We start from the raw sequence: 25,830 nt of genomic DNA, 5'->3' as shown, positions 1-25,830 counted from the left end.
GATGAGGGGGAAAAAACAATTTAATCCATTTTAGAATATGCTGTAACATTACAAAATGTGGAAAAAGTAAAGCGGTCTGAATACTTTCCGAATGCACTGTACATAGTCATTGACCACTGGTCAATTTAATAATGTCTACATCTGGTTTTACCCACTTTATATGCATATACTGTATTCTAGTCATGGCCATCCTATACAACTACTGCTGTACACATCTTTTCTATTAATATACTGTCCATATATTCTGATACGTCCAATTTCTTGCTCTTTTGATAAATATTTTACTGTCATTGTATTGCTAGAAATTGCAGCACTGTGAGAGCTAGAAACATAATCATTTCGCTGCACTGGTGATAACATCTGCAAATCTGTGACCAATAAAATTTGATTGGATGTAGGTCTGACCCCATTTAGTCGACTGGTTAATTGTTTTGTCGATAGGCTGTTGGTCGATAGAGATTATTTTAGTTTAGCAGTGGCAAATATATCAAAAAAACTATTATGGCACATGAGACACCTGTCTGATTCACACATTTACAATGTTTGTTTGGTTACGGTACTTTGTTGATTGCATTCAATATATTATTGTTACAGTCTTATCATTGTCATTGTACTAGTGGACATGTTTGCAGAGCGCACAACCTAGGCTACACTTATTTAATTCCTTTTAAGAGTTGTCAATATATTCATTGTCTTTTGTTTGGAGCGCGACTGTCAATCTTGAGTAACAAGCTGACCACACCGCTCCCATTACGTAAAATAAATGTAGACATACACTACCGGTCAAAAGTTTTATAACATCTACTCATTCAAGGGTTTTTCTTTATTTTTTACTATTTTCTATATTGTAGAATAATAGTGAAGACATCAAAACTATGACATAACACATGGAATCATGTAGTAACCAAAAAAAGTGTTAAAATCAAAATATGTTATATTTGAGATTATTCAAAGTAGCCAAAATTGATGACAGCTTTGCACACTCTTGGCATTATCTCAACCAGCTTCATGAGCTAGTCACCTGGAATGCATTTCAATTAACAGGTGTGCTTTCTTAAAAGTTAATTTGTGGAATTTATTTCCTTCTTAATGCTTTTGAGCCAATCAGTTGTGTTGTGACATGGTAGGGGTGGTATACAGAAGATAGCCCTATTTGGTAAAAGACCAAGTCCATATTATAGCAAAAACAGCTCAAATAAGCAAAGAGAAATGGCAGTCCATCATTACTTTAAGACATGAAGGTCAGTCAATCCATAAAGTTTCACAAACTTTTAAAGTTTCTTCAAGTGCAGTCAAATCAAGCACTATGATGAACCTGGCTCTCATGAGGACCGCCACAGGAATGGAAGACCCAGAGTTATCTCTGCTGCAGAGGATAAGTTACCAGCCTCAGAAATTGCAGCCCAAATGAATACTTCAGAGTTCAAGTACCAGACTCATCTCAACATCAACTGTTCAGAAGAGACTGTGAATCATGCTTACATGGTCAAATTGCTGCCACAAAAACACTACTAAAAGGACACCAATAAGAAGAGGAGAATTGATTGGGCCAAGAAACAAGAGCAATGGACATTAGACCGGTGGAAATTTGTCCTTTGATCTGGAGTCCAAATTGGAGATTTTTGGTTCCAACCGCCGTCTTTGTGAGACGCGGTGTGGGTGAACGGAGGAACTCCGCATGTGTTTTCCCACCGTAAAGCATGAAGGAGGTGGTGTGATGGTGCTTTGCTGGTGATACGGTCTGTGATTTATTTAGAATTCAAGGCACACTTAACCAGCATGGTTACCACAGCATTCTACAGTGATACTAAACCCTAACCAGATGGGATGCCGTGAGATTATAATTTGTTTTTCAACAGGACAATTACCCAACACACCGCCAGGCTGTGTAATGGCTATTTTACCAAGAAGGAGAGTGATGGAGTGCTGCATCAGATGACCTGGCCTCCACAATCCCCCGACCTCAACCAAATTGAGATGGTTTGGGATGAGTCGGACCGCAGAGTGAAGGAAAAGCAGCCAACAAGTGCTCAGCATATGTGGGAACTCCTTCAAGACTGTTGGAAAAGCATTCCAGGTGAAGCTGGTTGAGAGAATGCCAAGAGTGTGCAAAGCTGTCATCAAGGCAATGGGTGGCTATTTGAAGAATCTCAAATATAAAATTCATTTTGATTTGTTTAACACTTTTTTTGGTTACTACATGATTCCATGTGTTATTTCACAGTTTTGATGTCCTCACTATTATTCTACAATGTAGAAAATAGTAAAAATAAAGAAAAACCCTTGAATGAGTAAGTGTTCTAGAACTTTTGACCGGTAGTGTACATGTTATTCAAGCATTTCATCCAAACTGCTCAAGCGCGGCTGCATACCCTGGTGCTAAAATAAATAAATGTTTACACTTGATGTGCTGCAAGTCCACACTCCCATCTCTTCATTGGTTTTTAGGAACATATACCCACATGGGTGATAGAAAACTGTACTGCAGTCCACACTCCATTCCAGTTAGTGGTGGTAATGAACCTTAAAGTTGGTTGCCAACCGCCATATAAAGTCAGAAGATGACTGAAGGAGGAGAGATTAATAGAAGCTAACTAGGTTGACCTTTTTATCTGTGGATTCATTATTAGAGTAGAGGACCTTGTGCATTTCTGGTAAAATAAACAACCAAATTAGCTAGCAACAGCAATCTAGATAGCTAAACGGCCCTGAATATATCATGCATTTCGACGTGACCCAAATTAATATACACTGCTCAAAAAAATAAAGGGAACACTAAAATAACACATCCTAGATCTGAATGAATGAAATATTCTTATTAAATACTTTTTTCTTTACATAGTTGAATGTGCTGACAACAAAATCACACAAAAATGATCAATGGAAATCAAATTTATCAACCCATGGAGGTCTGGATTTGGAGTCACACTCAAAATTAAAGTGGAAATCCACACTACAGGCTGATCCAACTTTGATGTAATGTCCTTAAAACAAGTCAAAATGAGGCTCAGTAGTGCGTGTGGCCTCCACGTGCCTGTATGACCTCCCTACAACGCCTGGGCATGCTCCTGATGAGGTGGCGGATGGTCTCCTGAGGGATCTCCTCCCAGACCTGGACTAAAGCATCCGCCAACTCCTGGACAGTCTGTGGTGGAACGTGGCGTTGGTGGATGGAGCGAGACATGATGTCCCAGATGTGCTCACTTGGATTCAGGTCTGGGGAACGGGCGGGCCAGTCCATAGCATCAATGCCTTCCTCTTGCAGGAACTGCTGACACACTCCAGCCACATGAGGTCTAGCATTGTCTTGCATTAGGAGGAACCCAGGGCCAACCGCACCAGCATATGGTCTCACAAGGGGTCTGAGGAGCTCATCTCGGTACCTAATGGCAGTCAGGCTACCTCTGGCGAGCCCATGGAGGGCTGAGCGGCCCCCCAAAGAAATGCCACCCCACACCATGACTGACCCACCGCCAAACCGGTCATGCTGGAGGGTGTTGCAGGCAGCAGAACGTTCTCCACGGCGTCTCCAGGCTGTCACATGTGCTCAGTGTGAACCTGCTTTCATCTGTGAAGAGCGCCAGTGGCGAATTTGCCAATCTTGGTGTTCTCTGGCAAATGCCAAACGTCCTGCACGGTGTTGGGCTGTAAGCACAACCCCCACCTGTGGACGTGGGGCCCTCATACCACCCTCATGGAGTCTGTTTCTGACCGTTTGAGCAGACACATGCACATTTGTGGCCTGCTGGAGGTCATTTTGCAGGGCTCTGGCAGTGTTCCTCCTGCTCCTCCTTGCACAAAGGCGGAGGTAGCGGTCCTGCTGCTGGGTTGTTGCCCTCCTACGGCCTCCTCCACGTCTCCTGATGTACTGGCCTGTCTCCTTGTAGCGCCTCCATGCTCTGGACACTACGCTGACAGACACAGCAAACCTTCTTGCCACAGCTCGCATTGATGTGCCATCCTGGATGAGCTGCACTACCTGAGCCACTTGTGTGGGTTGTAGACTCCGTCTCATGCTACCACTAGACTGAAAGCACAGCCAGCATTCAAAAGTGACCAAAACATCAGCCAGGAAGCATAGGAACTGAGAAGTGGTCTGTGGTCACCACCTGCAGAACCACTCCTTTATTGGGGGTGTCTTGCTAATTGCCTATAATTTCCACCTGTTGTCTATTCCATTTGCACAACAGCATGTGAAATTTATTGTCAATCAGTGTTGCTTCCTAAGTGGACAGTTTGATTTCACAGAAGTGTGATTGACTTGGAGTTACATTGTGTTCCCTTTATTTTTTTGAGCAGTGTAGGTTCAGAGTTTGTTTTGATATTTCAACCTGATCGCGTCTGGTGTGGTTGGACAAAATCAACATGTGCGCGATGGCGGACACACGCACATGCCTGATCTAGTTAGCATGTAAGGACACGCACCTGATTATGCATAGAAGTAGGCCTAGGCTACCTGGCCTGCGTGCAAATGTAGGCTCATAAACTGTGCACATTTGGGGGATCTGATACTAGTTCTGATTGTCTTAATTTCCCCACAATTTTTTTATTAGCCTCAAAAACAAAGTCTGTTTTTACATCAATTGAGAATGACAATAGTTCTCTCAAATGTAGCCTATATGAAATATCTTTCCAGCGCTTTCCCTTTTGATAACCACTCAGCATGAAAGAGAAAAATGTCATGCTCTGATCCTGTGGAAACGTCATAAAATTGGCCTACCTGATTACTTATTATCAAGGGCTTGACTTGGACTGAAATAGGTTCTGGTACTCATTTTGTGTGCTGGGACTGTTTATATTTAGGTGCAGGAGCTCCACAATACTTTTAAGATAATATTCTATAAAGAGGAACAGGTGCTCAAGCAGTAGAACATTTGAGGTGCCGGTACTCAGCTCCGGTGAGCTCCTGCCCAAGTCAAGCATGGCTTCTTATCCCTTCCGCAAATTGCCTAAAGCTGTGTCTGTCCCGAGCTCACTGGTGCAGGAAACTGAGGACCCAGAATTTTATATGCAATGTTGAAAGTTCACTAGTGCAAGCTTCAGGTGGACCCAAGTTAAATAGTTGATTCAATGTTTCAAGTTCGTTGCAGACAGGCCATGTGTAACCAATGTGATTTATAGGATTTATTTTTTAAATCAGGATATTTTCTACCTGCAGGTTGCAATATTTTTTATTTGTGGGCTCCAAAATGACTGGCACCCCTGACTGGCAATGCACAAACAATGCTTAAACAAACATAAACAATATAATTATAGAGATAAACTCAAAATACCAACATGTGAGAAATACTGTACTTTATTCATGTTTCAATGGAACCAACCAAAACAATTTATTGATTTAATTAAAAATCAATGTCCTCCAAATCAAGGTTTCACAATTAATGGCACCCTTAAAGATTATTGCAAATAACATCTACCAAAATTAAACCACTAATTAAATTACACTTATTTAAGTTTATCTAAGTCTTAAGGAACTATATTGAGCCATTACATCACTTCCTGTTTCACCAGGGTATAAAAATGAGGTAACACACATGCAATATCCCGCTGTCATCCAACACCATGAAGAAAACAAAAGAACTAGCAGTTAAAAAGAGACAGATGGTCGTAGACCTTCATAAATCTGGTAATGGCTACAAGAAGATCCACAAACGATTGAATATACCACTGAGCACTGTCAGGGCAATTATTAGAAAATTCAAAAGATGTGGAACAGTAGAAAACCTCAGAGGACGCGAATGCATTTTGCCCCCCAGGATAGGGAGGAGGATGGTGAGAGAAGCAACAAAATCCCCAAGAATCACTGTGAAAGAATTGCAGGCCTTGGTGACGTCTTGGGGTTACCAGGTTTCAAAAAGCACCATCAGACGCCACCTCGACATCCACAGGCTCTTTGGAAGGGTTGCCAGAAGAAAGCCCTTTCTGACCCCAAGACACAGACGCAAGCACTTGGAGTTTGCCAAACGTCATTTAAATTATGACTGGAAGAAGGTGCTCTGGTCAGATGAGACCAATATTGAACGTTTTGGTCAGATACAGCATCGGCATGTTTGGCGTCGAAACAGAGATGCATACAAGGAGAGGCACCTCATACCCACGGTGAAATATGGAGGGGGGCCAGTGATATTTTGGGGCTGTTTTAATTCCAGAGGTCCAGGGGCACTGGTTAAGATTGATGGCATAATGAATTCTACCAAGTATCAGGCAATTTTGGCTGACAATCTGGTTGCCTCTGCCAGAAGGCTGGGTCTTGGCCGTAGGTGGACTTTCCAACAAGACAATGACCCGAAAGATACCTCAAGATCCACACAGAAATGGTTCTGTGACAACAAAATCAATGTTCTGCCATGGCCATCTCAGTCGCCGGACCTCAATCCAATCGAAAACCTGTGGGCTGAGTGGAAGAGGGCAGTTGATAAGCGCAAACCCAAGAACGTGAAGGATCTTGAAAGGATCTGCATAGAGGAATGGTCCAAAATCCCTCCAAATGTATTCCTTAACCTTGTCAAACATTACAGGAAAAGACTCCATGCTGTTATCCTTGCCAGCGGTGGTTGCACTAAGTACTAAATGAGGAGTGCCAATAATTATGAAACCTTGATTTTGGTTTAAATTATTTTGTATTAAATAATTGAATGATTTTGGTTGGTTCCATTGAAACATTAATAAAGTACAGTATTTCTCACATGTTGGTATTTAGAGTTTCTCTCTATAATTATATTGTTGGTATTTTGAGTTTCTCTCTATAATTATATTGTTTATATTTTTTTAAGTATTGTTTGTTCATTGCCAGTCAGGGTTGCCAGTCATTTTGGAGCCAACTGTGTGTGTGTATGTGTGTATATATATATATATATATATATATATATTCTACAGTAGAAAGTAGAGGTCGACCGATTATGATTTTTCAATGCCGATAACGATTTATTGGAGGATCAAAAAAAGCCGATACGATTTTAATTTTTTTACATTTGTAATAATGACAATTACAACAATACTGAATGAACACTTATTTTAACTTAATATAATACATCAATAAAATCAATTTAGCCTCAAATAAATAATGAAACATGTTCAATTTGGTTTAAATAATGCAAAAACAAAGTGTTGGAGAAGAAAGTAAAAGTGCAATATGTGCCATGTAAGAAAGCTAACGTTTAAGTTCCTCGCTCAGAACATGAGAACATATGAAAGCTGGTGGTTCCTTTTAACACGAGTCTTCAATATTCCCAGGTAAGAAGTTTTAGGTTGTAGTTATTATAGGACTATTTCTCTCTATACCATTTGTATTTCATATACCTTTGACTATTGGATGTTCTTATAGGCACTTTAGTATTGCAAGTGTAACAGTATAGCTTCCATCCCTCTCCTTGCTCCTACCTGGGCTCGAACCAGGAACACAACGACAACAGCCACCCTCGAAGCAGCGTTACCCATGCAGAGCAAGGGGAATAACTACTCCAAGTCTCAGAGCGAGTGACGTTTGAAACGCTATAAGCGCACACCCCGCTAACTAGCTAGCCATTTCACATCGGTTACACAAGCCTAATCTCAGGAGTTGATAGGCTTGAAGCACAGCGAAGAGCTTCTGGCAAAACGCAGGAAAGTGCTGTTTGAATGAATGCTTACGAGCCTGCTGGTGCCTACCACCGCTCAGTCAGACTGCTCTATCAAATCATAGACTTAGTTATAACATAATAACACACAGAAATACGAGACTTAGGTCATTAATATGGTCGAATCCGGAAACTATCATCTCGAAAACAAGACGTTTCTTCTTTCAGTGAAATACGGAACCGTTCCGTATTTTATCTAACGGGTGGCATCCATAAGTCTAAATATTCCTTTTACATTGCACAACCTTCAATGTTATGTCATAATTACGTAAAATTCTGGCAAATTAGGCAGCCCAAACTGTTGCATATACACTGACTCTGCGTGCAATGAACGCAAGAGAAGTGACACAATTTCACCTGGTTAATATTGCCTGCTAACCTGGATTTCTTTTAGCTAAATATGCAGGTTTAAAAATATACACTTCTGTGTATTGATTTTAAGAAAGGCATTGATGTTTATGGTTAGGTACACATTGGAGCAACAATACGCACCGATTATATGCAACGCAGGACACGCTATATAAACTAGTAATATCATCAACCATGTGTAGTTAACTAGTGATTATGATTGATTGATTGATTGCTAGCTAGCAACTTACCTTGGCTTCTACTGCATTCGCGTAACAGGCAGGCCCCTCGTGGAGTGCAATGTAATCAGGTGGTTAGAGTGTTGGACTAGTTAACTGTAAGGTTGCAAGATTGAATCCCCCGAGCTGACAAGGTAAAAATCTGTCGTTCTGCCCCTGAACTAGGCAGTTAACCCACCGTTCCTAGGCCGTCATTGAAAATAAGAATATGTTCTTAACTGACTTGCCTAGTTAAATAAAGATTAAATAAAAGGTGTAAAAAATATATATATATAAATCAAAAATAAATAAAAAATCGGCCAAATCGGTGTCCAAAAATACCGATTTCCGATTGTTATGAAAACTTGAAATCGGCCCTAATTAATCGGTCGACCTCTAATAGAAAGTTTAAATTCAAAACCAAAAATAATGGTGTAGGTTGAGAAGATTTTGAGATGTGTGTCTTATGAGATCTAGGCTATAGGACATGGTATAATAGGAAAAGTCTTCCTTGGTTTCTTTACAATAAAACAATTTCTCTCATTCCTTTTTGCTCAATACCTTCTATGCTCAGAGGAAATGTTAGAGTAGTATTTTTGGAAGCAAGCACTTTCATAAAGAGAAGAAAGGCTGCAAAAACAGCAAGCGATTGGGGGGGGGGGGGGCGAAGTTGCGAACGGCAAGAAATTAAGAGAAGATGTGTGGCTTGTAGGGAGATGGGAGTTAAGCAATGAAAGGCAGGAGGAGAGGAGAGAAAAAGAGACTGTCGGAGAGTGGAGACTGACTTTGGGCTGTGGTAAAATAGCACACTATATTTAAAAGAACACTCCAAAAGAATCAAGATCTGACAGATGAAATAAGGAATCCATTTTGATTCTGTATGCTCCATCTGTTTTCCTCTGTTGTGTGGTGTCATTTAGTTATGAATCTCTAGGAGGCCTGAGGCCAACATCTTTCATTGAAGTCATGCAACCACTGGGCATTTGAACTTCACAGGGTTAGCCTACTTTGTTGTCATTATCACCACAGCTCTTGCCACTGCAGTGTCTTGTGGGTTTAGAATCTGGTTGTTACATTCCCCACTATTCTGTAGGGGTTCCTCCCTTTCAGATTGAGAGTGGGTGTATGGGTGAAACACACAAAAAGGGACAGTCCCTCTTGGCCAGCAGGCCATGCTGACCCTATCTAGTGAGTTGACAATGATGAATGGTCTCGTCTCCACCCCATCAAGACCCCTGCCATAGACCATACACACAGGCCTAGTCATACCCCACTCTAACATCCCCACCGGCAGACCCCTTTCTTAGCCCTCTGTGCCAGCCACACTTCAGCTCTTTCCCTGCCCCACTGTCCCAGGGCCAGGCCAGCCACTATCTTGTCTCAAGGTGCCCCGGGCCTGTCTTTAGTCTCTTATCCGTGTGGTTTCATTCTGTCAGTACATCTCATTGAGCTGTGGTTGGCAAGTGGACTGGGTGGAAAATCAACACCCTGGGTTTGTTTCTTCAAAATCACAGGGTTTTGTTAACTCAGGTTTTGGTCATGGGTTTGCCTGGCCACTCAGTGTGTGTTATGAGCTACTGTGGTTGTGCGCGTGCTGGTCTGCTGGAGTAGAGGAGAAGCGGAACAGAGTGGTTGCAGTGAAAGGAGTGAGGGAGAGATTAAGCTCCTCCACTCAGCTCTCCCTCCTCCCTTGTGCTGGAGTTTCTGGTTCTCTCCTGTTTCACCTGAGGCTATGGGAGGCTCAATGGGGATAGGAAATCACATCGTGGCTCTCTGTAGGGCAAGCTCATGATGAAAGAGAACTGACATATATTGACAGGGGTAAAAATCGGGTGAGGTTAAGTCAGTGGGGCAAAGGCAAGGGGTAACAGAGGATTTGAGGGTCTGAGACAGACAAAAAGTAGGGTGGAGGGGTTAAATGAAGAGAAAGAGATGGTGGAAATAATGAAAAGGGGGATAAATTGAGGGAGAGAGAGAGCGAAGGATTAAGAGGCCAGGTGAGATGTGTCCAGAGGCATTTAGCTCGGCGGAATGAGGGATGATTGATAGACAAAGTGATGAGGAAGGGGCAGTGACAGGGTAATTTCTGTCCCTCTCCTTTCTCCTCCCCATCCCCCTCTCTCACCTCTCATCAGTGACAAGTCAGCTCTGAGATACTCTCCTCAAATTACTGCTAAAGAGGCATCCTCCTTTCTTTACTCCCTCTTTTTTTCCTCTCTCTGCCCCAAGCAAAATTATATCTGTCAGATCAAACCAACTACTACACACCAAACTCTCTCTCTCCTTCTCTGTTCAGTCGAGAGAGAGATAATTAATCAGTTTGCACCATGGCACTGCAGTAGACAAAGGGATCTTGTTCAGGGAAAAAAAGGTTTGGATGCCATCACTCTCGCCCTAGGGTTGCTGTGATGAGGTAATAGGCCCAACTCTAAATCTATCCTGAGAGCGCGAGAGCGAGCGAGAGAGTGAGAGAGCAAGAGAGAGATAGATAGATATACATTTTTTATTGGAAACCTTTTAAGTTTACCAGAATTTTGATAACTCAAGGATTTGATGTAATTTCTCTCAAGACATCAAGTGGCCCTTTTGAGTCCTTCAGATTATCACATGCATCTCCCTGGCCCTCTGTGGGCTTATCACATGTCAAATATATCAAATAATAAATAAAGATCAACACACTTTGCTGTGACTTACCAGTACACTTGGGCACTAACGAAAGCCCAGGCTCAACAGACAGTGACACACAAACACACAGTGGTGACACACGCCTCTTTCTCACACCCTGGCTGAAGGCTTGTAGTCCCACCGGTTCAACAGCTTAAACACACCCTGCTCTGCCAGCCAGCCAGCCTCTCCCTCCCAGACTCATCTTTCTCTCATTAGGTTCCCAGTAAGCAAAAAGACAGACAAAAATGAGTGCTTGGGTGTCACCTCCACAAAAAAGCATTACTAAGCATCAGCTGAAAGTTCCCCTAATTCCTTCTCTGTATCCTCCTGTTCCCTTTGCACAAAAGCCAACTGGCAGCTATCAATCTGTCTTGGAGCACATTTCAGCCTGCCTCCCTCGTCCCCCAGCAGTGTTTGGCCTTGTCCGAAGACAGCATATCAACACAATAGTAGTCTTTATAATTAACTCTGACCCCTGGGCTGCTGCACAGTCCATAATTGCACTTGTCTTGAGGGAGATGGACCAGGCACTTTTTTTTCACTGCTTGCCTTAATATGTTGGAAGTCTAATAAACACATAATGGGATTTTCACACAATGACTCTTTTGAGGTCAGCAAGCGGGCAGGCAGGAGGGAGGGAGCTGGGACTGTGTGTGCCGTCTGACTGGTTAATCAGTCTAACAGTTGCCCTCCTCTGTCACCCGACTGGCCTTGGACTGAAAGACTCCTCTCTTAAGGAGGAGCAACCCGCTGCCCGATATGGGACAAAGGACTAAATTAATTAAAATAGATAATAGAGAAGAGGGACAAACTCAAATGTTGAAACTTCCTTCTGGGGCAGTCAGCCAGTTACACAAGTCACCGTTAAAACCAGTGTGTGACTCAAGCGGTCTGTTCAGTGTTCTTTGTCTTGGGCTCACTTGTCCTCCTAGTCGCTCTCATTACAACCACTGATTTTTCTAAATGTATTTTATTTCACCTTTATTTAACCAGGTAGGCTAGTTGAGAACAAGTTCTCATTTACAACTGCGACCTGGCCAAGATAAAGCATAGCAGTGTGAACAGACAACAACACAGAGTTACACATGGAGTAAACAATAAACAAGTCAATAACACAGTAGGGGAAATGAGTCTATATACATTGTGTGCAAAAGGCATGAGGAGGTAGGCAATAAATAGGCAAATAATTACAATTTAGCAGATTAACACTGGAGTGATAAATCATCAGATGATCATGTGCAAGTAGAGATACTGGTGTGCAAAAGAGCAGAAAAGTAAATAAATAAAAACAGTAAGGAGATGAGGTAGGTAAATTGGGTGGGCTGTTTACAGATGGACTATGTACAGCTGCAGCGATCGGTTAGCTGCTCAGATAGCAGATGTTTAAAGTTGGTGAGGGAAATAAAAGTCTCCAACTTCAGCGATTTTTGCAATTTGTTCCAGTCACAGGCAGCAGAGAACTGGAAGGAAAGGCGGCCAAATGAGGTGTTGGCTTTTGGGATGATCAGTGAGATATACCTGCTGGAGCGCGTGCTACGGGTGGGTGTTGTTATCGTGACCAGTGAACTGAGATAAGGCGGAGCTTTACCTAGCATGGACTTATAGATGACCTGGAGCCAGTGGGTCTGGCGACGAATATGTAGCGAGGGCCAGCCGACTAGAGCATACAGGTCGCAGTGGTGGGTGGTATAAGGTGTTTTAGTAACAAAACGGATGGCACTATGATAAACTGCATCTAGTTTGCTGAGTAGAGTATTGGAAGCTATTTTGTAGATGACATCGCCGAAGTCGAGGATCGGTAGGATAGTCAGTTTTACTAGGGTAAGTTTGGCGGCGTGAGTGAAGGAGGCTTTGTTGCGAAATAGAAAGCCGATTCTTGATTTGATTTTGGATTGGAGATGTTTAATATGAGTCTGGAAGGAGAGTTTACAGTCTAGCCAGACACCTAGGTATTTATAGATGTCCACATATTCTAGGTCGGAACCGTCCAGGGTGGTGATGCTAGTCGGGCGGGCGGGTGCAGGCAGCGAACGGTTGAAAAGCATGCATTTGGTTTTACTAGCGTTTAAGAGCAGTTGGAGGCCACGGAAGGAGTGTGGTATGGCATTGAAGCTCGTTTGGAGGTTAGATAGCACAGTTTCCAAGGAAGGGCCAGAAGTATACAGAATGGTGTCGTCTGCGTAGAGGTGAATCAGGGAATCGCCCGCAGCAAGTGAAAGCTAGGCCTAGCTTAGGTCAGTGTCTTGTTCTACACCAGAGGCGAACACAATGTAGGATCCTATAAAATCCATAAAGCGGAGAACGCAGACGGAATCACGGAATCTAGACATTAAAACGGAATTCAACAACATTCAAAAATGTATTGAACTTAGTATGAAATCAAATAATGTATTCAACTTACTACAACATGTATTAAATTTGCCCAAGACATTCAAAAATGATTCAGTGATTCGTATTTCCTTCAACTTTCTGAAGAGGTTGTGGATGAGCTGGTAAGTAAGCATTTCACAGTAAAGTCTACAACAACTGTATTCGGTCTATGTAGCCAATAAAATGTGATTATCCAGTGGCGATGTATTTAGCAAACTCTGCAATTACATGTGTGGTACAGAAACACAGCTAACCAAACAAGTCTCTCTTCCTGGTGCTCAGTTGAATTAAAGGGCATCTACATTTATTAGATTTTTCCCAGACCCCAAAAGTGGTCTCCTGATGGGGTTTAAGCACTTAAAACATCCAAATGATGTGATTTTGAGAGTGAAAACCCCCCAAAAATGAAACCTGGAAAAACAAAAATGGAAGAAACAGAATTTAGGAAAAGATAAAGCAGACTTTATAGGGCCCTAATAATGGACTCCATACACCTGTAGGGGAACATTATTTGCTTTATAGTTGAATTGAAAACATTGACTATAGCCTAGATGTTATCTATTTATTTCAGAAGCAGCAAACTTTTCAGATTCCACAGGTCTGGGAACAGAAACAGAGCGTGACTCACATCCCATTACATCCAACGTGATAGGTTCATGACCCAGCTGTGTGTTTCTATAATTGGTGTATAGATTGGGAGTGTCCCTTCTTTCTATGCTAAGTAAATTCATAATTACAAGCACTGTCAAAAGCACTAGGCATATATCATGACAAACCAAAATAACTGCAGAACTTTACAGAACATTAAAAAGCAATACCCAATCTGGATTTAGACAGTGACCCATTGAACCACTGCCATTGAATACAGTGGAAGAGTCTTGATTAATTTGGCAACACGAGACCCCTTTGAAAATGTACGACTTGGGAGATCCCCCGTAATCTCTACAAAAAAACAGCTTGGAGGTGGAAGTATGCTTTGGTGGGGATGCCAGTATTGTTATTACTCAGTGATCCTTGGGTTGGTACTGGACCCAACAACCACCTGAGAGGTTTCTCCTCAGCCAAGCCAGTCTTACCTGCAGTATCCTGTCCCGTTGGTGAAGGTGGCACACGTAGCATTGTTGACACACGGCTTAACAGCATCCAGACACTGGAGAGCTGCAACAGACAGGAATACAACACATCAGTCAAGAACACACAACCTGATGAATAGCTTTTGTGATTCTTTCCAATAGGCCTTCATCTATCTGTTTATTCAGAATCCTCTTGAAAACATGCATTTAAAAAAAATCCTAATATATTTCAGTCTTATGCCATCCAAACTCAAGCACATCTTACCACTCCTGCCACCCAACCCCAGGTGATTATAGTAATATAGGAAACTACAAGAGCCACATGGGCCAGCCAGTGAACATGCAGCAGACAGAGACATCAGTGAGCCTTGATAGAGACCACAATGCTCATCTACATCAGGGTTTCCCAAACTCAGTGCTGGGGCCCCCCCCGGTTGCACCTTTTGGTCTTTGCCCTAGCACTACACAGCTGATTCAAACCAACTCTTCGTCAAGCTTTGATGATTTGACTCAGCTGTGTAGTACTAGGGCAAAAAACAATATATACGTGCACCTGGGGGGGGGGGGGGGGAGTCTGGGAAACTGCTAATCAGACACTCAGGCTGAGCGTGACTTCCCTGTCAAAATAAAGGTTAAAAAACAATATGTTTAAAAAAAATAAAATAATCCTCTATTGTGTGGGGAGGATGCAACCAGAGACGGCACTCAAGTGCTCCTGATGCATACCAGGTGGTAGTTAGGCTTGGGCGGTATACCGTATACCGGGGTATTTGGAAAAAGCCACTGGGATGTTTTTTTTAATACCATCAAAACTATTTATTTGAAGTTTTTGTATCTACTTTATTAATGAATACCTGCAGTCAATTTGTGCAGAACGTTAGGAGAAAGCAGATTGCGTACTTCATTTCACCCGTAACATCACGGTATGAAGCTTACCGTAGTTCCCCAGAACAGTTGAACCAGTCACGTGTTTGTTTGTAAATAGCACAATGGGAGACGTCCATAGCGTTCTATATCTATCGTCAAGTCTCCGTTGTGTTGCGAACATGAGGTGATGACGTTTCACTTGTATGCAATTCACTACTAAATGTTTGCCATCAGATATCTTATAATGGTTTCTGCCAGAAGTCAAAGAGCTCTGGATGAGTTGCCTGGACAACTCCAATTTTTTCCTTGTGATTCCTACTAGTGTTTTCTCCCCCTCCTCCGTTCTTCTCCCCTCTGCTCAATGTACACATGCTGCTATTCCTTCAGAAACGCAAGCATGACAACTTTGTTAATTTGTACAATTTCTCATTCACTTTCACTTGTAAAATGTCCACACTCACTAAAAATGACAGTCGGTAGCTACTAGCTATGCTTGTACAACTTTATGAGCTGGATTTGCACGTCTTTGCAATTAGTTTGTTAGTTGTCTTTGTGATTTCGCTATTAGTTTGTGCACATTTTGTTAGCATTCCAGTAAGAGACGTCCAATGGGCTTTTCTTGCGTTTTTAGCACACCGTTGTGTGCTATGATAGTAATACCGGAAATCCCAGGAAAAGAGGACTGTATTACAATATGGAAATCTGGATACCGCCCAAGCCAAGTGGTGGTATGCCACCACTTGGCTTGGGGGGGGGCAAACTAAGGCCCATTCAATCCAGCCCGCAGGAGGTTTGAGGTAAAAACAGAAATAATACCCTTTTTTTTAAGAACAGCTTTTTTTCCATTGATGTTTGATTTAACTTAGTCTGAATCTTAGCCTGGGGTTCACTGTTATAATCAACCTGGGAGGGCCCCAGCACCGAGTTTGGGAAACCCAAAACACAGCGCTCTTTCCTGGAAGAAAGGGCAGGTCAAATGACTTCACAGCAACGCCAATCCTCACATGACAGCCACGTCATCAATGCACAGGAAGTGTGCTCAGCATAACACTACTTCCTGTGACAAGACCGTCACATATTGTATGCACCACTCTGAAAGGAAGAAGTACATGAACGCTTACACACACATCTGGAGCTACTTCGATTTTAAAGGACAAGCCTAGTAATTTGAACAACCGAGTGCTGGTTGGAATCAGACTCCCAAGGTCCAAGAATCACAGATATAAACTCAGTCAATCATAGTGGTTATTGGTTCAAATCAAATTTAGGAACAATGGTATTAAACACAACCACACTACAATTTAGAGCAACAGAATGAGACTGGAACACCTGAGGCAAGACACACATCTCATAAGGCCAGTAAATATCAGCTGACATATCACACCAGATACTGCTGTGCTGCATACTGCTGCACAGTTAGGCTGTGATATCATGTGTGACTTTGCATGATGACTGACCACGAACATAATACCCCCCATTACTCATGCTACGAGACAGTACGACATCACAGATCACACTAAGGTCACTCCCTGTCTGGATCCTTCACTTTCATCTCCATATGACTGATCATTCAAGGTTAACTTGTGATATGCGGTTAATGCACATAGCTTAGCCATAGGCATAAATAGGCTATGCATTGATTATTAATGGGATATTTGCATGAAAATGCATGTCAAGAAATGATATACAGTACTTAGGCCTAAAATGTATTTGGAAGCTCTAGAAGCAGACATACTTTTCCTATGCCGTCTCATTGGTGGTCACTGTGGTTAAAAAGAAGTGCCAAAAATATGCACATGATTGAACAGTGAAGTTCGCGTCTGGGGTTTCACTCTCTCTCTACTGACATTGGCTCATTAAATAGGAAATACTTCAGAAAAAAAACTGCTCCAGCCAGCCACAATTCTTAACTTTTTAGACACGAAGGAGAGAAATAAACAGAAAGCAGGAAGCAAAATATACAGGGGTAAAGAAAGACAGACAATGAGCAACTGAGGATAAGGATTAGAGGTTGACCGATTAATCGGAATGGCCGATTAATTAGGGCCGATATCAAGTTTTCATAACAATCGGAAATCTGTATTTTTGGACGCCGAAATTGCCGATTTAAATGTTTTTTTTTTTTTTTTTTTACACCTTTATTTAACAAGGCAAGTCAGTTAAAAACACATTCTTATTTTCAATGACGGCCTAGGAACGATGGGTTAACTGCCTAGTTCAGGGGCAGAACGACAGATTTTTACCTTGTCAGCTCAGGGTTTCAATCTTGCAACCTTACTAGTCCAACGCTCTAACCACCTGCCTCATGAGGAGCCTGCCTGTTACGCGAATGCAGTAAGAAGCCAAGGTAAGTTGCTAGCTAGCATTAAACTTATCTTATAAAAACAATCAATCAATCATATTCACTAGTTATAACTACACATGGTTGATGATATTACTAGTTATCTAGCGTGTCCTGCGTTGCATATAATCGATGCAGTGCACATTCTTGAAAAAGGACTGTCGTTGCTCCAAAGTGTACCTAACCATAAACATCAATACACAGAAGTAAATATTTTTAAACCTGCATATTTAGCTAAAAGAAATCCAGGTTAGCAGGCAATATTAACCATGTGAAATTGTGTCACTTCTCTTGCGTTCATTGCACGCAGAGTCAGTGTATATGCAACAGTTTGGGCCGCCTAATTTGCCAGAATTTTACGTAATTATGACATAACATTGAAGGTTGTGCAATGTAACAGGAATATTTAGACTTATGGATGCCACCCGTTAGATAAAATACGGAACGGTTCCGTATTTCACTGAAAGAAGAAACGTCTTGTTTTCGAGATTATCGTTTCCGGCTTCGACCATATTAATGACCTAAGGCTCGTATTTCTGTGTGTTATTATGTTATAACTAAGTCTATGATTTGATAGAGCAGTCTGACTGAGCGGTGGTAGGCACCAGCAGGCTCGTAAGCATTCATTTAAACAGCACTTTCGTGCGTTTTGCCAGCAGCTCTTCGCAATGCTTGAAGCATTGCGCTGTTTATGACTTCAAGCCTATCAACTCCCGAGATTAGGCTGGTGTAACCGATGTGAAATGGCTAGCTAGTGGGCGGGGTGCGCGCTAATAGCGTTTCAAACGTCACTCGCTCTGAGACTTGGAGTAGTTGTTCCCCTTGCTCTGCATGAGTAACACTGCTTCGAGGGTGGCTGTTGTCGATGTGTTCCTGGTTCGAGCCCAGGTAGCGGTGAGGAGAGGGATGGAAGCTATACTGTTACACTTGCAATACTAAAGTGCCTATAAGAACATCCAATAGTCAAAGGTATATGAAATACAAATGGTATAGAGAGAAATAGTCCTATAATAACTACAACCTAAAACTTCTGGGAATATTGAAGACTCATGTTAAAAGGAACCACCAGCTTTCATATGTTCTCATGTTCTGAGCGAGGAAATTAAACGTTAGCTTTCTTACATGACACATATTGCACTTTTACTTTCTTCTCCAACACTTTGTTTTTGCATTATTTAAACAAAATTGAACATGTTTCATTATTTATTTGAGGCTAAATTGATTTTATTGATGTATTATATTAAGTTAAAATAAGTGTTCATTCAGTATTGTTGTAATTGTCATTATTACAAATAAATAAATAAATAAAGTCTGATTAATCGGTATCGGCATTTTTTGGTCGTCCAATAATCGGTATCGGGAGTTGAAAAATCATAATCGGTCGACCTCTAATAAGGATATCAAAATAGTATAAGGAGGAGTGCTAAAAAGAGCAACAGGGAGAGACAGGGTGAGAAGGAGAGAGTGAGCGAGTAAGCAGCGGAGAAATCTCTTTCCCCTGACTGGTTTGACGAGCTCCAGTCCACATACACGCACGCTGTCACAACGCCAGGCGTAATGATCTCACAGGATTTGGGACAGGCTGACACTAATTACTCGATTTCCATTCTGAAGCAGGCCACCAGCCCGGGCTCTGGCTCTGGGAGAGGGTGGGGAGGGAGGAGAGGATCCCCCCATTGCAGCTCGGCCCCACCGCTCTCACACAGACCCAACAAGCAAACAAACAATACCACCACGCGTCACAGACCCCGCTGACAAATAACTTTTACCAGCCTGTTTAACTACAACTGACATTCTTTCTTCTCCCTAATGGAGGCTCTCCTATTCTATCAGTGAAAGCTGGTCTAGGGGAATTTTCTTGGGATTGTAGACATGATAAGAACCAGGCGGCTAAGGGAAAAAAGGAAATTGGGGTTGGTTGAAGAGGAAGGGAGGGGGGGGGGCAAATGGTATTTAACACACAGATGAGATGACTAAAACATACTCATCGTCCTTCAGGCCAGGCTAGTAGGCCAGACACACACACAGAGAAAGGGCCAGTAACGACGACTCAGTGGCGCGAGCAGGAGCATGTGTGACTGCGGTCAAACAGACTGTGTGGGCTAGACAATGGAATCCCCACATTCGTAGAAATGGAAGTGAATCTCTCGCTCGCTCTCTTTCCCTCTCACTCGTTTTGTCTCTGTGCACTGTATGTTGTTCTCTGTCCATTTTAAGAACAGATCAAGGACATACAAACGAAGAGTATGTCTAGTCAGGGTCATGGGCCTTGGTATTTGGCTGTACAGCTGGCTGGCACACGTTGGTTCCTCCCTCAACACGCACCACTGCTTTGTCACTGAAACCACTACAAACCCCTGGGGAGGGGAGGCTCTGTTAGTTGAGTCTGATTGCGGGGAGGGAATTTGTGACGGACTGACAAAGAGTGCACACGAATGGGCGTCCCCAAGCACAGGCTCCAGTCCCATATTGGAGAGGACAGGAAGTTGTTCGCACCAACTGAGGAAGTAACCCAGTTTCCTGGAATTGCTATAGCCCATATCCGTTGGCAAAACAAATCAAATTTTATTGGTCACATACACATGGTTAGCAGATGTTATTGTGAGTGTAGCGAAATGCTTGTTGTTCTAGTTCCGACAGTGCAGCCATATCTAACAGACGACAAGCAAACAGTTGCCATGGCAGGGCTCCAGACTAACATTTTCCCCTGATGGCACTAAGTTTTTCAGTACGTGGCACCAGCCCATGATTTGGTTGCACCAATTTTTTCCCGCAGCGTCACACAATAGAACAAATGAGTATCATCTTATAACGTAATTCGCAGTGATTTGTTAAAAAGGTCAAATAGTCTACTGAGATGGTATTCAAGAAATAAGTTGTTTCATCTTTTCATGTTGTGATTCTAAATATTCTCATGTGCAACCAATCCAGTGATTGTCATGCATGTTGGGTTGACATTTAAGCTATCGTTGTTATATTTTATTGTTAAAAATAGTGTTGCAGGGGCCTCCTGAGTGGCACAGCGGTCAAAGATACTGCATCGCAGTGCTTGAGGCGTCACTACAGACCCGGGTTCGATCCCAGGCTGTGTCACAGCTGGCCGTGAACGGGAGACCCATGAGGCGGCGCACAATTAGCCCAGCGTCGTCCGGGTTAGGGAGGGTTTGGCCGGCCGGGATGTCCTTGTACGATCACGCTCTAGCGACTCCTTGTGGCGGGCCCGGCACCTGCAAGCTGACTCGGTTGCCAGTTGTATGGTGTTTCCTCCGACACATTGGTGCAGCTGGCTTCTGGGTTAAGCGAGCAGTGTGTCAAGAAGCAGTGCGGCTTGGCAGGGTTGTGTTTCGAAGGACACATGGCTCTCGACCTTCGCCTCTCCCGAGTCCATATGGGAGTTTCAGCGATGGGACAAGAATGTAACTTCAAATTGGACAAAATTGGGGAGAGAAAAGGTTAAAAGTACAAAAAAATAAGTAAAATAAAAAGATATTGGGTTGCAGAATCTTAAAAAAAAACTTCCGTGGTCTTTATGTGCACTAATATCATAGGCTAATTTATTTGGGTCTAAAGCTTACCGTATGCTTCCAAATTGAAACAGTTTGCGCATATATTATGACTAAATTGTGTGATGTTTTGGTTAATTTTTGTCTTTGAAAGTTGTTTTTCCAGCAGTTTGTGCACACAAAAAAACATCTTGAGGCAAGTCGAAGTTCAGTAACTGAAGTCTACGCCCCTTCGTCGGTGATTGGTCAACAGTACTACTCCTAGTTGACTTAGCATGCACAGAAACTAAGCTAAACGACTTTGCCCGAGGGTTACTTATGTCTGTGGCCCACAAAAACAGCAGCATCAACATCAAGCTGGGTTTGTACTAGGACTAGTAGGTCACATACAGCGAGGGAGGTGACGTTACAAATTGCCCAGTTCCAACAGCAACAGTAAAGTCCTGATGATATACAGCGAGGGAGGTGACACACCATGCTGTTACAATTAGGAAGAAGAATTAGCACCCCTGATCTAAATCTGTGTATACAGAGGGCCATCCTCTGCAGGCGGAGTGGCCTTCACACTGCAGTGCTGGGGTGTAGTGTAGCGCCGTGGACATGGGCACCAGCGCTCTGCCCTCATGGCTCCAGGATTATTGAGCTCTGCTGGGGCAGGAATGTAGGACATCTTAATTCTCTGTTCATTTGCTAACCTGCTCAACAGTGCAGTCACAACCCTCTGTAATCACTCCCACTCTTCACAGCAGCACCTCCCATTAACCACACCAAGCCCCCCTTTCCATCAGATCGCCTCCCCTCTACTCGACTAAATACCTATCTGAAGCACACTCCTATCCCGTTCTTATCACACAGTTGTTCTTTGCTGCTGTAACTTGAGGTAATTTACTACTACAACAACCAAAAGAAACAGGCAAAAAACATGTGTTTTCTTTTAATATGTACATATAGCTTAGGGAGGAGAATGGGTTAAGAAGAAGAATCAACAAACATAGAAAAATATTACAATTGTCTGGGGGCAGACTGAGCTGGGATGAACTGATGCTCCGACCACTGTGCCCTCCACTGGCATTGTGAAGAGCCAGTGCTCAGCAGCTCAGTAATGCAGGCAGGTCAATAAACAGAAGCTTGTGTTCCACGTGGAGGACGCCGCATGTCACAGATAAATCACATTTCACACCAGGCTCCAGCATGGGTCAGACTGCAGAACAAGCAATGCAGTAACAGGCACAATCACGGGGCTTTTCATTGCACAGGCATGCTGTCAGGACTGAGTAAATACATGCAGCCATGGACCCACGCAGTGGAGGCAGGCAGGCAGCACCAAGTCGTGTGCCACAAAAAAAGTCAGAAGCTTCATCCTCAAGGGACATCATCTGCTTGACACAATAGGGAGGCAACAGCCGATTTCTATGCTGTAAGAGTGGATGGGTGAGTGAGTGTGTGCGTGTGTGTGAGAGGGAGAGAGGGAAAGCATGAGAGGGTCAGAGAGAGAGGGAGAGAGAGAAAGCATGAGAGGGTCAGAGAGAGAGAAAGCATGAGAGGGTCAGAGAGAGAGAGAAAGCATGAGAGGGTCAGAGAGAGAGAGAGAAAGAGGGAGGAATGTGAAACACCAACAGGAACATTCCACCCATTTCTTCTCCTGCCTGCAGCAGCTTTACGTTGTCTTGTGTTCTTTTGTGTCAATCCTCTGTCCAAAACGTGAGAAATTATGGTCACATACATACATGAGGTCGAGGCAGAGATATGGCTCATGTAATCACTTTTATGTTAATGTCCCTTACCTGGCTGGAATTAATGTGTTTTGTTATTAACCACCATTTCTGTGCTATGACTTTGAGTCTGTAGCAGTACTTTGTTGAATTTGGGAACTTTCACAAAGGAGCAATAATAGTACAGAGCAGATAGTAATAGTAACAATTTCAGTATGGATATCATTGCTATTAGCCCATTTTTTTATTGTGTAACGATTAAAAGTACTGTATTAACAATACTACTGTTAGAGTTATGATAATTGTGATTATCATCAATGTGATGTTATAGTTGTGTTGTCATAAAAAATGAGCCAAAAGTAGCCAATCCGCAATAAGCATTAAAAACACGCCCAACACGAACTAAAGAAGAACAAAAATGTCAAATCTATACTCCATCAAACTCAAATGACAAAATATATATTTATTTGTAGCTAACACAACAAAACCATTTTGAATTCCTTTCACTAACTATATTGGGCGGGCGCGCTGGTTAACTAACATCTGGGCAGCGCTGCGAGACATCGAGCATAGGTGTCAATAGCTAAATTGTGGCAACTAAATATAATTTGTAATTAAACACCATCCACAAATCTTACTTGATATTGTGTGTGTACTGTCGGTTACACTAGATTTAAGATAGACGTATACAATGTACTCTAAAGAATAAACTGCCAAACAAAACAGTACAGCTGTGCTGTAGCTTTTTCCCATTCTTCACCTTGTCGCGAGCTGCTTCTGACTACTTTATTTGTTACAAAGTTACTAAACTGATGGTTAAGAGGCACGTGACAAAGTATTAATATCGACATGTGTTACTTTGGATCCAAAAGTCGCCTAATCAGTCCATGTTATTATGCAGAAGCGTGTGCAGATGCTTCGCCCCATACCAGCACAGATGCTAAGTAATTAGCGAGAGAATACGATTTAGGTCATAGAAATGTATCAAAAGCTAAACTTATCTCAGTAACTTACCCAAAGAAAGTCGAACGCAGCAGACGACGATGACTAAGACTTTGCCCGAAGAGAAAACGGGTAATTGGCCCATATTTTCTGTAAAATCCACATAGAGTCGCCAGCGCGAGGCTGAGCTCTGTCTCCGGTTAGGTGAACTAAACTTCTAAATGTGTCGTCAAGAACAATACTATTACGGAGTTAAAATAATAAAGGCCCCGTTCCCCTTGTTTCGTCCACGTCTGTTTTTACTTTCAAAACTTCGTTTTTGTTTCTATTTTCCTATAAAAGACAACAGCACTCTATTCAGTTTCTTCACCCCTCACCTCGTCACTGAAGTCACTTAGAGGAAAATCTATTCCTCCGCAGAAGTTACAGAGGAGGATCTATCTGAGCAGTATATATGAGTGTCGGCACATTTGAAGATACACTTGACACTCACCAAACCAACATTGCATTACAAATTGATTACTGAGATATTTTAGTGTTTGTAATTGTGGAACTGTTTTAGAATTCCACTTTTCGAATTTTACTTTTATTTTTCTCTGTCGCCGCGGCGGAGGAATTTTCACATATTTTCTACCTCTCAAAGCTTCGTATGACTGAAATTTAACCCGTTCATAGATTTTTTTCTCCCCACATTGGGCCTAGATGTTGACGCTTTTCCGTTCAGCCTTTTAACTCCCACTCTTTCCTAATTGTACTACTACAGGTTGCCCTCATTGGCAGGTTTACTGGTATTTGTGACTCATGAAGGTGATCAGAATATTTCCCTTCAATAACTATACCATAGTGTTTACTGTCAATGTTGTTTTGATGAACAATATTACTTTCAATAACCAGATTAGTAAAACAAACAAGCAACATCAATAAACTTGCAGTCACAGTGCAATCTGGTAGCCTACAGTATATGGTGTGATAGGCTATACATTTGACTAATTGTAGGCCTTGTCATACAGTATTAGAAATAGGCTGTCTTGTGATTTGTGATATCATAGCCTACTTCCATCATGAGGTTTGAGAACAAGAGCAGCACTTTATTGGTATCATTCAACCTCCAATATAACAATAAACTGAATTACTTTATATTCACAGATACTAACAACAGTTATTGCAGGCTATTATGGTCACATCATTCTGATTCAGGTGTAAATCACTGACCCATGACCTAAACACAGAGCTCATCCCATTGTTTGTTTTCACACCCTGTTAGAGAAACTTTGCAGGACCCCTGCTGTTGGGACCATAGACATTAAATCCAGGACGTCTGTCTGTCCCTATTGACCCCTCATGAAAGAGCTGGGACCAGGGGGAGCAAATTGATCTCCTCAGGGGTTCCACTTAAATCAAATCAAATTGTATTGGTCACATACATGTGTTTAGCAGATGTTATTGCGGGTGTAACGAAATGCTTGTGCTTCTAGCTCCGACAGTGCAGTAATATCTAACAAGTAATATCTAATAGTTTCACAACATATACCCAAAAAACACGTAAATCTAAGTAAGGAATGGATTGAGAATATATATACATATATGTCAGAGCGGCATTGGACTAAGATACAGTATAGTATAGAATACAGTATATACATATGAGATGAGTTTCTTTGTTGACCAAGAACTTTCTTTACCCAGTGGGACAGACTATGTTTGTTCTCACACTCGGGACTCTGACTCTCTATTGGTTACACAGACTTTTGGCCTCCCATCCCATTCTAACCACCTCTCGCCGGCTTTGTATTCATGTTACCTGATGAAATTGCTGTACAATATGATCTTGTTGCCGTCTGATGCACATTCAGATGTCATAAATCAGCACTGCAGAGCTCCCCTCTCCTATGCCGTGCCTTGATTGTATTACTGTTGATGATATCTGGAAATGTGCATGTACATCCTGGCCCATCTACTGTTGCTAGCCCCAATTCTGCTCTGATATCTGCTTCACTGATTTCTGCTCCTGTAAAGGCCTGGGTTTTCTGCACGTTAACACTAGAAGCTTATTGCCTAAAATGGATCAATTGAAAGTGTGGGTTCACCCCTCCAATCCAGATGTGTTGGTAATTTGTGTTTTGAATACTGATGTTAACCTTTCTGGTTATAACCTTTTTCGGCAAGACAGATCTTC

General features: G+C 42.4%; 1 protein-coding gene across 3 annotated transcripts in view; it reads right to left on the bottom strand.

The window, feature by feature from the left end:
* The window catches only part of LOC139578374 (neurogenic locus notch homolog protein 2-like), a 59,645-nt gene extending 35,580 nt beyond the window's left edge, over positions 1 to 24,065 (bottom strand). For 2 of the 3 annotated variants that reach the window (XM_071405866.1, XM_071405868.1), the window contains exons 1-2: positions 23,730 to 24,065; positions 14,296 to 14,377 (exon numbers count right to left, since the gene is read on the bottom strand). In XM_071405866.1, the coding sequence (XP_071261967.1) occupies positions 14,296 to 14,377; positions 23,730 to 23,802 (155 nt within the window). In that variant the 5' untranslated portion in view covers positions 23,803 to 24,065. The remainder of the gene's footprint in view (positions 1 to 14,295; positions 14,378 to 23,729) is intronic. The other variant, XM_071405867.1, reaches the window with a different exon arrangement.
* Between the last annotated feature and the right edge of the window lie 1,765 nt (positions 24,066 to 25,830).

This window comes from Salvelinus alpinus, chromosome 6, assembly GCF_045679555.1.
Source record: "Salvelinus alpinus chromosome 6, SLU_Salpinus.1, whole genome shotgun sequence".
In the NCBI taxonomy this organism is placed as follows: Eukaryota; Metazoa; Chordata; class Actinopteri; order Salmoniformes; family Salmonidae; genus Salvelinus; species Salvelinus alpinus.
This window is presented reverse-complemented; position numbering and strand designations above follow the sequence as displayed.